This window comes from Etheostoma spectabile, chromosome 23, assembly GCF_008692095.1.
Source record: "Etheostoma spectabile isolate EspeVRDwgs_2016 chromosome 23, UIUC_Espe_1.0, whole genome shotgun sequence".
Lineage (NCBI taxonomy): Eukaryota > Metazoa > Chordata > Actinopteri > Perciformes > Percidae > Etheostoma > Etheostoma spectabile.
The window spans coordinates 9,769,467-9,784,702 of NC_045755.1; the positions used below are offsets into that span (position 1 = coordinate 9,769,467).

A 15,236-nucleotide genomic window follows, 5' to 3' on the forward strand; every position below is an offset into this window, starting at 1 on the left:
AGCCTGTTGCCTTGTGTCCCTGTACTGTTGTTTGCTTGTGTTTGGTCTGTGGCTGAAGTGCTAACAATGTAACTAGGAGCACCTGGCCAGTCCTCCCCGTCTACTTAACCCCGCCTGTTTACTGACCAGCGTGTAGCAATCCCTTCATCCAGTACCAGCATCAGCATGAATTCACCTTTGTTTAGCTTTCGATCCCAGATGAGCCCTCAACATGTTTTTTTCAAATTTTTAATTTAGAAATTAAGAACAATTACAAACAATACACTGAGACATAAGAAGAACGCAACAGAAAGAGTGATGTCCACAGCTTACAAATAATATGCAGAAACAGACATACTGTAAACAAACGCATACGTAAACAGACATACACACACACACACACACACACACACACACACATACACACACACACATACACACAAGACAGGGGACCAATCACATGCGCAAATAGCTACAGCATAGACTTCAAGGATTCAGTAATTCCAAGCCATGCGTCCAAAGTCTCACCTGGTGCTACATTTACGCGAGCTGTAGAGCTCCATGTACAGACAAGTCCAACGCAATCATTTACTTAGCAGCTGTAAGTCCAGCAAATACAGCACGCTTTTGGGGGTTAGAGAGCTGAAAAAGGTGATTACTCAATCAAAAGATTAAACTCATTTAAATGTTAATAAATCTACCAATAAATAAATCTGTCATCCCAACAAAAGGTTCCGTTATCAATGCTTAGAGCAAGACAGTCAAAATGCAAACATCTTGTCAAATGACAGTGTATTCTGACAGCGTGATAGTAGTTAACCACTATGTCATATTGATGTCAACCATGGCACACACTATACTTTCAACAAAACTTGCATGTCCTCACCAACCTGCGAGCATAAGGAGGCTTGTTCAGGAAAAAACATCAAAACATCAAAGAGCAAAATCAGGAACAACTGTACACTATGTGCAAGAAAATATGCTGCAAATGTATCAAACCTTTATGGGTCATCCAATGTCCTCTCCTCTTCTGTCTGGCCACATTTCATCAACATCACACCTGGTATCCTCCATTGCAATGCAACAAGGGAAATTTTTTTTACATGGTGCAGCCATCCCCTACAACAATCTGCTGTGATATCCTCAACTGTCATTGTTTGTTTTTGGTTCCTCTATACTCTCAGGAAGTTAAAGTAAATTGTTCCCAATCTAGCCTAAACCTACCGATCTGACAACTTTTACAACAATACCACATAACTATTATGCATCTAATCTATGTGTGACAGGTTATTGTGATTGCTCTATTTTGCATGTAGGGATTTTCGCAATGAACATGTCTATAATTGCATTTGAGAGTAATATATTTTACTAGCAAATAAATGCAAATACATTTTGATCTGCAAGGCTTACTCGTGCATTTTGTGCCAGAGCAATTAAAAACGACTATGGTCATATGAACAACTCATATAAATAGTCATGTAGTTTGACAAAGGGTTAAGAAGAACGGAGAGTAGACAGGGTGGACTGGCCAGGTGCTTGTTAGCACCTCAGCCACAGACCTGCATTTTTATAACAGTCAGTATTTGCAGGATCACAATGGAAGGAAAATGTACTGCAAGGTACAAGCTCTTGTGCCTGTCCCTCCACCTCCCAATGAGATGTCAACTGTGTAAGCTTTACATACATTTTTGTCTGTTTCCTTGTTTGCATTTGTGGAGACTGTGAGTTTGTAACATAGGACCGGCTTTTTGAAGTACCTCAAGACATTTTTTTAAATCAGCAAAAGGACATGTTGGGTAAAATAATATTCATTGTCTGTTTTTAGCAGAAAAGATGTGTAACTTAAAAACATTCTAATAAAAACAAGTAATGATGAAATGTCGTTATTTTTTTGTATGTAAACTAAGCAGTGGTGAAAAAAGTTGCAAATGTCAAAATAATTCATGCTTCATTACAAAAGGTGGAGTGAAGTAAAACAAGTACAATATTTCCCTCTAAAATGTAGTGGAGTGGAAGTCTAGTGTAGCATAAAATGGAAACACCTAGGTACAAGAACCACTACATTGTACAGTAGGTTACTTAAGTAAATGTCAGCTTTTCAGCTCTAAGAAACAATTTCACAATAAAACATCAAAGGAACAAGAATCACATATTTTATTCCTGCTATTTACAAAATATTACATTAGTTCATTCCATAAATAAATAAAAACAGTGTATAACAGAAATAAGAATACCATACTTGGCAAGAGTATATTGTATATTAGGCATTAATGGTTAAAGTGCACAGGTAGACATTGGATCTGCTGTGTCAGATGAAATTCATATGACAATATATCAGTCAAGGATGACATTTCAACCGCAGGCAGCTCATGCAGCAAGTCATTTTAGGAGTGATGTGGCGTAAAGGCTTCTTCGGTGAGAGTGGCATCAGTCGGGACATTACAGTCTCTGCAAGAATATTGTTGACGCGTTTTCTTACAGGAGCCTCTCACAACCTGTCTGCATTGGCCTTGCCAAAATGTCTCCAAACCTTGAAATCAAACTTTTGCAGGCGAAATAGTTGAGGATTTACTGCATGTCTACTTAATGTGCAACCAAACAGAATCCCCTCTCCTCCTAGTGGGTATCATGTACCCACTAAATATGCCTCAAGAACAACTTAATGGAGTGATAAAGTTTCAAATATACATTGTGCATAACAAGGCATCAAGACATTCTGTTGTCCCAATGAGAGCTGTGGCTCATTCCGTTGTCCAACCTGATTATTTATCTAAGGAAATACATTGCTCAATAATAAATACATGGTTATATTTCAATCAAAACACTTTGTAAACACTGTTTATGAAATGTGCTACATAAGGGTTACTTATATTATTATTTGTTCAAAGATTATTGGTTGCTCTAATGCTGAAAATTCAATGAGTGAGTTTTAGATTATGAAGTATGAATGTTTAAATGTGTGCTTAAAAGAAGTTGGTCCAGTCGACAAGAGTTAAATTAAACCAATTAATTGATAAGGTTTTAGGTACAGTAGATGCACTTAGAAGCATATCTGTCTTTCCAAAGACTCAGCGATGTATCCAGGTATAAATGAAATGGTCTTAATAATATCTGAATATTATCCAGATAAGACAACATTTACTGTAAATAACAAAATGCTGGGATTGGGTCTAGCTAGTTGAAGAAAACAGATGGCTGGTTAATGCTTGGAAAGATATAATAATTTCGAACATAATTTCAGAGATATGACAAAAGAATTTGAAAATGTGCTGACTATTAAACATAGTTAATTTCAATAAATTGCAATGTTTTTACAGCAGTAGGACAAAGGAAATTGATCTATGCATGTATATTACTTTTCAATATCAGTTACATGCACTGACAGGAAATTATGATGCCAACATAAGTTGCTATAGCACAAAATAGCCAGGTTATGGTATCCAGCATGATGTGCAAATACAAATCAGGTAAGCTTGACAATAATTTGAAGTGTGTATCAAAACATATGTGGTGACTAGAAGGCACCAGGAACATATCGGTTTGTTAGGAGAAGAGCCATGAACTCCTGTTTCCTTTTTATCTGGCCCATCAGCTTGATGCTCATGACCAGTAGAACCACCTGGGAAGGCAAACACAAGAGTTTCAAGCATGACGATTTGATGACAGAACCCTTGTGTAATATGTCTACCTCATGACAAGAAGTATCTGTATGTATTTGTATAATGCATTTATAAAGCATGTAAAGTCCTACCAAACATATTAATGTGTGAAAAGAATACATACCCAAAATACTCCACTTCCGAATTGAACAGCCATCGTCAATGAGAATGCAAGCTTCAGTTCAGAAACGTACACAGGTAGGCAAGGCTGTGAAAATAAAGTGCAGGTTTAATGTTGAAGGAACACGCCACCGTTTGTTGAAATAAGGCTTATCACGGTCTCCCCTAGCTTTACTATTGGGACCATATTGGGTGGAAGCACAGCCGAAGCACTGTCCCAAGTCAATATCTGCCTAGAAAAGTGTCTATTCTAAATATGCATTGCTATTTGTACTCGTGAATACGCAGGCCACAAAAAGTAATTAGGTTTTTTTTTCACAACATGCTAACCAGCAACATAGGATTTCATTCACTACGCAATGCTAACTAGCGACGGCGCTGCCGGTGTTGCACCAGACTAGTGCATGTACTGAGACAAAAAATGTGTTGGCCCATCCATCTACAGCTAGGGGAGACCGTGGTAAGCCCTATTTCAACAAACGGTGGCGTGTTCCTTTAAGGTGGTGGCAAAAGCAATTACAGTGTGAATGTAGAAATAACTTATTTGGCTATATTGTGATTCAGTGGGTCATTCTGTCTTCCACTGTCAGATTACACCTACTGAAGTGTACTGTGAAACTGTACTGTTCGGGATCGGGGTCGGGATCACAACAAGCAGACACTGCTTCAATGTGAGACGTCACCACGAGCCAAAAGTGTTGGGAACCAATTTAATTTAAAGAAAATACAAAAGGTTGATGAAACCATTTTTCAAACCAATCTTTACGATCATTTACCTCTTGATAAACATACTGGTTCTTTGGCGCCCCGAGTGTGGCGCTGCCCCGTAGTCGAATCTGGTGAGGTGTACAAAAGTACCAGGGATGAGCTTCACTCAATACTGGTGAAAGGTGTGTGCAACATGAATAAAATGAGGGCAAATGAAAATCTAACCAAGAATTCTGTTCCTAGTCTTTTTTTAAATTAGTTTGGATCATCACTCCCATCAGTTTTCATAACATGTTACTTCCAAAAATGTGATCTGCAGCAGCACTGTAAACATTTATTTGAATTTGTAGAGCTACTTCAAGGTTTCAGCTTTCAGTCACTGAAGAACTGCAGAGCTTTTAAAAACATGTTTGCCTGTTGCTACACTTGTCTTTGTTTGCACACAGTATTATTAATATGCAAAACAGACATGCCATCAAGCCGTTCAGTTGTAGATTTTTTTTAGCAATATCTGAATCTATTTTAGCAGTACTCCAGTCAAACACATACTCAAGATAATGTTTCCCTCAAATGTCTTACTTGACTGAAAGCCGATGTGAGGCTACAGGACCAGAAATCCTAACGAGTGATCTTCGCTGCTGATATTCTACTTGTACGGTATAAAGGAAGATACTCACGCATTTTCCTGGATATTGACAGTTACAGGAGGCAGGGATGGAAGCGCCCCAGTCTTTATAGCCTTCAATAAGACCACAGCACTCAAACTGGAAGTGACAAACACACACAAAGGCTAAGTAAGAAGTAAATTCAAAACAGATCAACCAGAACAAAATGCATTACACAATATAACATGCAACAGGCACACAGACATGTTTAAGGCACAAATGATGACCTTTTAACGTATTGGCTGGATTTGTACAGAAAGTGATTCCCCCCAAAGCAGGGTGTAGATACCTCTTTAAGATTAGGCACACCTGCTTTTCCGGCCACGCCCCAAAGACTACATATACTGCTGGTGTGGCTTCAATAATCTTTAATTGCCAACTGGGTGCTGTGTGTGATTTGTGTGTGTCTGTGTATGGGGGTTTAAGTTGTAAACTCTACCAAAATGTGTGTGTGGGTGTGGAAGCTAGTATCTTTCTTCCTCAGATGGATGAGAAAAAAGCCCTAAAAACACTAAGTTAGCCGTAGTCCACAGTGAGCACAAGTTGGCTAACTGCGGATGTTAGTAGCTCGCCTGATAAACCACAAAGTTTTCATCATACTAATTATATAATCAAGAAGCGGAAGGTCTCAAGTATGGCAAACCAGCATAGGCAGTCTGTGGTTTTAATACCATTAATTTATTTAAACTATGAGGTGTGCCTCCCCAGTCCAGGCATTAACAGAATCAAACTAAAGCTACCACACAGACATGGTACACATTTTATTTTAAATTTAGTGTGACTTGCAATTTCTGAGGATATTATTTTTGATGTCCCTTGCAAATACACAGCCATAAAGCTTAGAAATGATAGAAGACACTGTAGAACTTGCGTAAGAATAATCACATTTTCTCATCAAAGAAACCCAGTGATGGTTTTCTCTACCCATGGGTTCACCGTAAAAAGGGACTGCTAATAGCTAATTCTGAATTATTTTAATGCTGCCAATTTCATGAATTGGCACAAAATGTGGGGCAAAAATTTAAGGCCACAACTAACTGACTACATAGCTCAACATACTACTTCCTTTTTACATGCATGAATGGTTACATGCCAAATTGAAGAGATACAAAGCATAATATGAGCAGAAATAATAAGATGTTGCTTAAATAGTCTTGGAGATATTTAAGCTTTTAAAGATGGTCAAATGGGACACACCATTTCATTGTGTGGTGATCCAACATAGAATTAAAAGTTTTATTTATTTTCTATCTTCAATGCATTTTATAAGGAGGAGGAATGTATTATCTTGAATGTATGGGCAATTCCAACATCAAGTTATATAAAATATAATAAATACATTTAAATTTTATATATAATTGTACATCTTCTTACTTCTTTTTGAATACTATACAACAGGGTCCTGTTGGCTTTGCTGGTTCCAGTAAGTGGCATCATGGACAGCAGCTTAGACTCTTCGCGGAGCACACGTTTCTGAGGAGGGAGAAATCACATTAAACACGTTTTTTCCTTGTGTATCAAGACATACTATTTGCCTTTTAATTCCTTAGCATTACATTATGTTAAAAATCTGAATTTGATCATAAAATCAGGGCATTCAAGTACTATACCTCGTAAACATCTTGGTAACTTAGTGCTGTTCTCACAATTATTGTTTGACTGGCTGCTGCCATCCCAGTTGCATACTGCACACACATAAAGCAATGTAAAGCAAAGTGTGTGAAAGAGAAACATCATTTGCAAAAAACACATTTGAACACACACTGTCTTACACTGGCAAAAAGAAAATATTACAAGGACACACATACAGTGGTAGTACAAACACCAAAGCAGGGGTTTTTTTTGTTTTTTTTACCAGAATCAAACACCATCTCTTTCCTGTGCAGGCTCCAACCACACCGAGCACTGAGAGCAGCAGGCAGCCGATTTCTACCAAGTACATTATCACTACAGAAACACTGGACACCAGCTGAGGAGAAAAATAACATTGGTGTTAAAGGGATACATTGATTGGAAAATGCACTGATCAACAATTAGCATGTTATGTATGTTTCTTATTATTATATTGTTGTCACAGATGTATTCCCAAGCTAGCAGGGGCTACAAAAGAGGTCAAAGGTCAGGGTCAGAACCTGAAGATAATTCACTGTCTTGCCCAAGGACACTTCAACTAGCAGATGCTTGCCAACATGATGGCTTAAACTCAGGTCCTACGGAGTAAAGACAATATAAAAAAAGGCACTGTTGTGTATTCAGGCAATATGGATGAAAGACCAAGTAAAGCCCCCAATTTTGCCAGCAACTGTTTTACTCCTTTTTTAAAGTCTGACAAGATGGAAGTTATTTTTGCCTCTGATAAATGATATCTGCTTAGGAAATCGTTTTCATCTGCTCAGAAGAACATCTGAAGTCAGTCTTACTTTGCCAGTTTGTAGAAGGTCTCTATGCCAAGCTACTGTCATCGTCAACATGAAGGAGCACAGAGCCTTTGGAGAAAGGAAACATAAAAATATGTTATGTCTGCAAGTGAAAAAGACATTTAAATACCTATAAAGTGTAGAAGGCCACACAAAAAATAAAAGGAAAAAACTGTTTTAGTTTTACATAGTCAGTGTCTTGAACGTTGTTTCCAATCTGTAGCATATATGTTTTTTTTGTCAGCCATTGGAAAAGTATCACCTTAAATGTTTTAATGTTTTCATAGTTTATTTAAGTGCTAATGGATGGCAGTAGCACAGCTATCCAGGATTAAGATATAACCTTTACATAGGGGTGGGCGTTATAGAGAAAATAAAATATCATAATATTTTTTACCAAATACTTCAATATCAATACCACAACGATAGTGTAGACTTGACCATTGGGGCTTTCCCAAAATATTTACACTATGAGATTTTTGATAAATAAAAATCAGTAATGTGGATATAAGGACTGAGTGGGTAAAGGCAAATAATAGTTAGAACAGTCTGGTAAGTTCAGGAAATGACATCCCTTTACTGTAACGCAGCCTTTAAAACCAGAAAAAGACACCACTTATCCCATATTACAATATTACGATATCCAAAATCTAAGACGATATCTAGTCTCATATCACAATATCGATATATTGCCCAGCTCTACCTTTACAGGACGGTAATATCACTGCCAAATCGAGACGTATACAGCACATGACTCTAAACTCCCAGCTGAGAAACACAAACACACTGTCAACGGTAGCATTATAAGGACATTAAAGGCATTCTGTTGCGGGGGGAGGTGTGAGGAGGGATGGAAGAGAATCGTTATGGTATCCTTTGCAAAAAGCAAATTATTACCACCACTATGGCGTCTTTTGATTTTTTCTCATCACTTTCTTTGTGCTTAACCGGAATGACATGTACTGCAGGAATGGCCACATTGTATCATTTTGATGGAGGGGATTCGCTGCAGCATGTTTGTATGTGAGACCGATAACGGTAGCACTATAGTGCAATTATAGGTATTTTGGTCAAAATAACAGCAATCAAATCAGACATTTCATCAGAGAAATATCCTATGAAAGGCAATCACTGAATTTGCATTCGAAAACTGTGAAATATAGCCTATACCTACCATATGCACAGCGTTTGCAAAAATAAACGGCCTTTTCAGGCTCGTTTTATCCGCCACCACGACCACTGCGCTCCGATGCATGCTGCTGCTTCTCTCCCAGGCGTTTAAACTACCTTTTACATAAAGTAGATATAAAGACTATAAACCTATGATTATGACTGTAAGGGCATCTACAGTATCTCTCCGCACAGGACGTCACTGTGATGTACTGGGTGAGGGGTCTGTGCTGCTTTCACGTGTAGTCGGAAATGTTGAAATCGAGGGGATTAGCGCACAGGAATGATGTTATTCAGCGATGACCAAAGGGATTCAGGTGCAATGGGTGTGTGCATTATGAGCAGGGCCGTAAAAATACTGTACTGAAACACAAACCTTAGCAGCAAAAGCCAAAAACACAATTTTATTGTATTTAGGCTCTTCAGTTAACTCATTATACTGTAAAATGTTAAAATGCTGTCTTGCTATTTAAAAAGGGTAGTCAAATTTAAACATGTTGAGTCTAAAAAATACTTGACTCACTAACTTTAGAATGTAAGCTCCACTCAGGTTTCCAAAACTCACATTTATATAGCCTATATAAAAATATGGAGGACATGACCTCAGTGACCTCATACAGCCCTTAACAAGAAGATATTGTGATTTTCTCATTGTATGCATGTCTTTTAGAGGCCCATTACTTTCATCCATTGCCTTGAACATCAGTTATAGTGGACAAGAAACATAATCCCCCTTTTATTTGTCTCTACTGTCTAGTCCACCTTGACAGCTAAGAGTGTGCAAAGGAACTCTACTGAATTTAACCAGTCGTTAAAAACCATAAATTGGCAGAACTTCATTTGAAATCCTAGTGTCAAAATGAGTTTGCACTCCTTAGTTTAAGTGTTGCATTTTGGCACAATGACTGCATTTCCCATGATCCCACAGCCACAATGGGGCTGGGCTACTTCCCTATAACAGGTTGGGCGGGTTTCTATTGTTTCCACAGGTGCTATTAAAAGAGAGTGAGAGAGAGAGAGAGATAGAGAGAGAGAGAGAGAGAGAGAGACACACACACACACACACACACACACACACAAACGCATGAGGCTATAAATCAGTAAAACAGGAAAGGTGATGACAGAAGGCAGAGAACCTGGTATAGGAAACCAGAAACGTGTTTGAAAGAACAGCAGGTGTATTGGACAGGAGCCTGGATTACAGACAAGGATCCTTTTAAATTACATTTCATTTAAAGGAAGTTGCTTTTTTCTTTTTGACGGACGGACTTACCTGAACCTGTGCAGGAGGACAAATGTATAGGATGTGCTTTCTTTTTCTCTTTTGCTCTGGGCCACAAAGTGGGTCAACACCTGAGAAGGAGCTGAAAGGAGCAGTAGAGACTGAGGCCGTTTTGTCCTACTGAATGAGCACACACGGGGGGGGGGAGACAGCTGAACTAGAGAGCATGGAAACACTTGATTTTTTAAGCCACTGAAAACAGTTAATTATTCCAAGTTGCTGCTTGTGTGCCGTGTATTTCACAATGTGTACGCTCTAAAATGTTGAAATTTCAGACTTCAGACGTTCAAACTTTCTAAACCCTAAACTGGTTTTCAGGCTACATGCGGACCAATGTAACTACATTTACCCTGCTGCTGGAAATCTAGCTTTGTGACCAACTGTTTTCACTGGGAGGAGAAGCAGTGGAGTAATTTTTTATCTTTTTTAAATCAAACTTCTCAACAGAAATGCATTTTGGAATCTGTTTTCTTTTCTATGACTCAGCCTTTATTCAAGTGTAAAGATAACAAATCATCTCTTGGCCTTAAAGTCCAAACATTCCAAGTGATCTACAGTACAAGAGGAGGTCATCTCCTTCATTCCTACATATTCACATCCACAGTAAAAGACCCTACTGTACCTCCAGCATGCAGACTTCAGGACCTGAGCATGATGACTCTTTTGATTTGCTGTTCAAGATCATCCTGATTGGAGACTCTAACGTAGGAAAGACCTGCCTGGTTCAGAATTTCAAGTCAGGGACTTTCTCAGAGAGACAGCAAAACACCATCGGAGTGGATTTCACTGTACGGACCGTGGATATCGATGGGAAGAAAGTTAAGGTTGGTGCTGCATGTGGTGTGTTTGAGTGTGTTGAGGGACATGCAGCCTTAATTGTGAAGTCTTTAAGGTCATGTATGTGTTTAGAAGGTAAGAAGCTAAGAATGGGAAGAACATCAAATCTCCCATATGGAGACCTTTCTGTGAAACCAGGCATAGATTCAGTCATTTTCAAAACAAGGTAATTGTTGTAAATGTTGTAGTCAATGAAGCCATACTGTCAAAAATGAACCCACCAGCATGTGACTGTGGATAAAAGGCAAAGTAAGAAGGACTATTAGATGTGACTAGAAGTACTGACCAGCCTATCTTCAGGTTTTGAAAAGCCCTGAAAGCATTTAATTCAGTTTCCTCAAAGTCCTTTTAAGGTATTTCAATGTCCTCAATGACAAAGGCAGTAATGTTAGGTATAAAACAGTTCCCAATTTAATTGTATCATTAGAAATTATTGCTGTCTGCTTCTAGGAAGTATGAAACATAATGTGATACAGTCCTGCAATAATGCTAATAGCTTAGCTAAGTAATAGCTAGCTAATGCTAGCCGACATCTTCCCAACTGTTTTCAATCATATTTTCATACTTTGGCCCAACTCAAAAACAGGTATTGAATGGCAATCCATGTAGGATCAAAATGTGTTAAATTTAACCAGGTCAACCCTGCAGAAACTGTGACTATTACACAGTAATGGCTGCTAAATGCCTGGATGCTGTTGTACAGCCAGCTGGTTCTGATAGTGACAGGGTGCAGAGCTCGGGTCTTTTGGTAAAATATTATGAGCAGTAACAAAGTACGTCACAATTTGTAAAATACAACTCCTGTCTGAGTGACTTTGTACAACTTTGTGAACTTGCCTAGGGATAAATTACACTACATAGTGAGTGGTGTCATTGGGTTACAGTGTCAGTTAGACTCAGGCCAAAACCAGTCAGACCAGCAGCTTACTTGAAAGACCTGTCCTTCAGGTTGCTCTGCTTGAGCTTTTGTACAGACAAAAATAAACATGGAATGACTTCCCTGTGCCATCATTAAGATGGAAAAGGAACTAAATGATTTAGGTGGACAGTGACAAATGTGAGAAATTACATTGAACACATTACATTGTACTTTGCATATCAAGACAGTTGCTTTTTAATTCCCCATTCAAATGCTCTGTTTTTAGGAATCAGTCAATCACAATACGGTATAAGGTCACCATAAGATTGTAAAAGTGCTTGGGAATCATAAAGAGTTCAGGGTTCAAATGAGTCCAAGTAATGAAACCATGACACTCCTTGTTTATGTGTTTATCTTAACCCCCAACTAACCATTCAAGCCTGAGGCAAATGTAATGGTACCACTAAATATTGAGGACAGCTCACTTTAGTATTTCTCAGTATCATGGGCACCTATGGCTATGATAAGTAATAGCTGTGCTTTTTATGTCAGATTCTGTATCCTTGAATTCTCTGCTAGGTTCTTGTAACTATTTTTTTTCTGTTTGGCTTTGGATGCCGTTAGTTATTAACTGACAACATGAATCAAGATACTAAATGCGTTCTTTAATTTTTCCACATAAAGAGGGAGTCGTTTAGTCGTTTTTAAAGGCATGTTGCACACAGTCAGTGTCATGTTTTTACAGGTCTATAATAACCACATTGACGTTTTAAGTTATAATATAATTAATACAATGTACTGTATGAAAAAGATGTGATATGATCTGGTTTCTAAGCTTGTCTAGACAAATAAAAGTGCAGTAGAAGGTTCACAATCTTCAAAATTGGCATAGCAAACAATGGTCTTGTTGGATGAGTTCAGATTGGTTGCCATGATAGCTGTTACCATGAACATGGTCTGTCAGATGCCCAGGGAATATTCTGCAGAGGGACACAAGGAATCTGAAACCCTATTTCCCATAAGTGTGTGTGGGTGTATGTGAACTGTCATATTCTATTGTCATTTTGTTATTTGTGTATAGTACATATACGCATGTGTGTTCAAGCCACACAGCTGTTAAAGCTGATTCCTTATTCTCGTCTGTGTGGGTTACAGATGCAGGTGTGGGACACGGCAGGTCAGGAGAGGTTCCGTACGATCACCCAGAGCTACTACCGCAGCGCTCACGGCGCCATCATTGCCTATGACATCACACGACGCCCAACCTTTGACTCAGTGGCTCACTGGATCAAAGAGGTGGAGCTCTATGGAGCAACCAATGTAGTGCTGGTTCTCATAGGTGTGTGTGAATGTTAACATGTAAACATGTGAGATGCGTGAATGCAGTATGACTACATTTGAAGTGATTTGTATAAGACAAAAGTTTTGGACAAAAAGTCAAATTAATTCTCCTTATTAAGGTCAACAAGTTTGGAAAATTCCGGTTTAACTTCACTGGCTCATTTCTATTACATTCCACTTAAAAACTTGTGTTTGCAGTAGTACTTACAGCATTCTACTGTGTGTACATTTAAGTGTGTTGAAATGTTGGCCTTAGCATGTAAATTAGGTACATTGATAAAATTATTAACAGGACTTTGGCAATACAGACTCCTATTTTCAGGTATGGGTTGCATTTCTCACTTCCGTGATTGTCTCCATGTAGGTAACAAATGTGACCTGGAGCAGGAACGTCATGTTCCATTTGAGGAAGCCTGCAATCTAGCAAAGGAGAGAGATGTCCTAGCTGCTCTAGAAACATCTGCAAAGGTAATGATTATACTCGCTTATGTAAAACACAGAGGAGTTGCTAAAAAAAAAAAAATTATCTTAAGCCCTCTGTCTCCTCCTCTGTGTCTCCTTCTCTGTGTCTAGGAGAGTCAGAATGTGGAGGAAGCTTTCACCTTGATGGCCAGAGAGCTGATGTCTCGTAACGGCCTCAATGTCCACCAGGGGGACTCAGAGAGCCGCAGTACATCTCGAGTTCTTCTCCGGGCTAACTCTCGACCGGTTAATGGCACAGTAGATGCCTACACGTCATCAGAGAAGAAGACATGTTGCTAATTTAGGACAGGAAAGAGCTGAAGGACGCTTTTCTTCATAAATGTTGGAGAAGTGGATGTCCCTACCCGATTTCTACCGGAAACCCAATTTGTTCAGGTTCCATGCCTTGACCAATTGACAATCCTGACCCCAACCAATTGAGGTCATTGCCTAACTCAACCATCTACGCACATCCGTAGAACAACTCAGGTTTCCGCAGTGCATCAGGCTGCCACTGGGAAATGGAAGCAGGTCAAAAGATCCATGGATGTGGAATAAGGCTGGAAAGGCCTCAAGGACCAAAAATCTTTGCATTGAACAAACTTTAGGCAAATTTTGGAAAGTATTGAAAAATCAATTCAGTGTACTTTTTGTAGTTTACCTGACCCGAGAGAATTATTCAGCTGGCACTACAAGGACAAGGACCAAGCATGTTTAAATGGGTTAGGAGGTGGGGGGGCAGACAGTGGTAATGATTGTGATCAGCTTTGGGTAAAGTTCTCATTTAAATCAACTAATCCTGGATTGTTTGGGTGTTATTTTTTAAGTTTTCACTACCAAAAGTAATCAAAATCGGTAAAATGTAAAGACTAAGGCATTAATGCGGTGGTTACTTAGTTACCACAACATATAAACATTCCAAGCATTCTCAACATCTGCTGCTCTCAATCACGTAATCCTTAACACAACGTTCTTTGCGTGGTATTTTTGTCAAAATAATGTCTTTAAGCTTATCTCTGCTGGTAAGTATTTCACCCACCTCTTGTGGTGCCACTATGATGAGCTGTGATCCTCTTCTGCTGCTGTTTGACTTCATAATAAAGTCATACATGGTCACAAATGTGCATATAGGATGTGAATGTCTTCTTGACTACTTAATTGTGAACACTAGATGGTACTGTGCTGCTACACATGACCTATACTGTGGCTGCAGGTTGGTTGCTCATCAAGATGATCTAAAACATCTGTGACTGCAATAAGAGACAATTACCCAGGTCTACATGCAACCGGAAATAGGAACATCCCTTTTCAAATCACCTTTAAGGCTGAACTTTGCCAAAATCACTTCCTGCCAACACAACAGTCAAACTTAAGTAACTGAGCTGACAATGTTTACACCCAGGATATAAATCTGTTTCTCATGCCAAGTTGGCAGGCCTAATTTAAACATCAATATGGAAGTCATGTAGTTTCTTCCACTGATACAGTTAATCTGCTTTCAAGTTTATTGGTTTAGTGAATGGAACAATCCAAGAGTAGCCTTGTCTATCCAACATCTGACAAGCAATAAATGATGAATATGACTTTAACAACAAGTTCTGCTAAATTTGTAATCTGGTCTGTGTGTTAGTCCTTTACTGACAGCAGGGAAATGAATAATCCTGGTTTTAAATGGTGTTGGGGCCCAAACATGACATAACTAGGAATACTTATCTGCATGATAAGAGTTAAAGATAA

The 15,236-nt window shown here is 38.8% G+C and overlaps 2 protein-coding genes across 2 annotated transcripts; one reads left to right on the forward strand and one right to left on the reverse strand.

Moving 5' to 3' along the window:
• Positions 1-2,118: 2,118 nt before the first annotated feature.
• On the reverse strand, positions 2,119-8,986 carry LOC116672970 (tetraspanin-8). Its single transcript, XM_032505002.1, has 9 exons — positions 8,723-8,986; positions 7,552-7,617; positions 6,987-7,100; positions 6,742-6,816; positions 6,506-6,604; positions 5,144-5,230; positions 4,535-4,594; positions 3,763-3,846; positions 2,119-3,598 (listed from the first exon to the last, which is right to left on the reverse strand). Exons 1-9 carry the CDS (start codon positions 8,801-8,803, stop codon positions 3,494-3,496), a joined length of 771 nt encoding a protein of 256 aa, XP_032360893.1. The 5' UTR covers positions 8,804-8,986; the 3' UTR covers positions 2,119-3,493.
• An 807-nt stretch (positions 8,987-9,793) lies between these two features.
• LOC116672971 (ras-related protein Rab-19) lies at positions 9,794-15,094 on the forward strand. The gene is made up of 4 exons (XM_032505004.1): positions 9,794-10,824; positions 12,852-13,035; positions 13,402-13,505; positions 13,611-15,094. The coding sequence occupies exons 1-4, from the start codon at positions 10,630-10,632 to the stop codon at positions 13,797-13,799; spliced, it is 672 nt and encodes a 223-aa protein (XP_032360895.1). The 5' UTR covers positions 9,794-10,629; the 3' UTR covers positions 13,800-15,094.
• Positions 15,095-15,236: the final 142 nt, after the last annotated feature.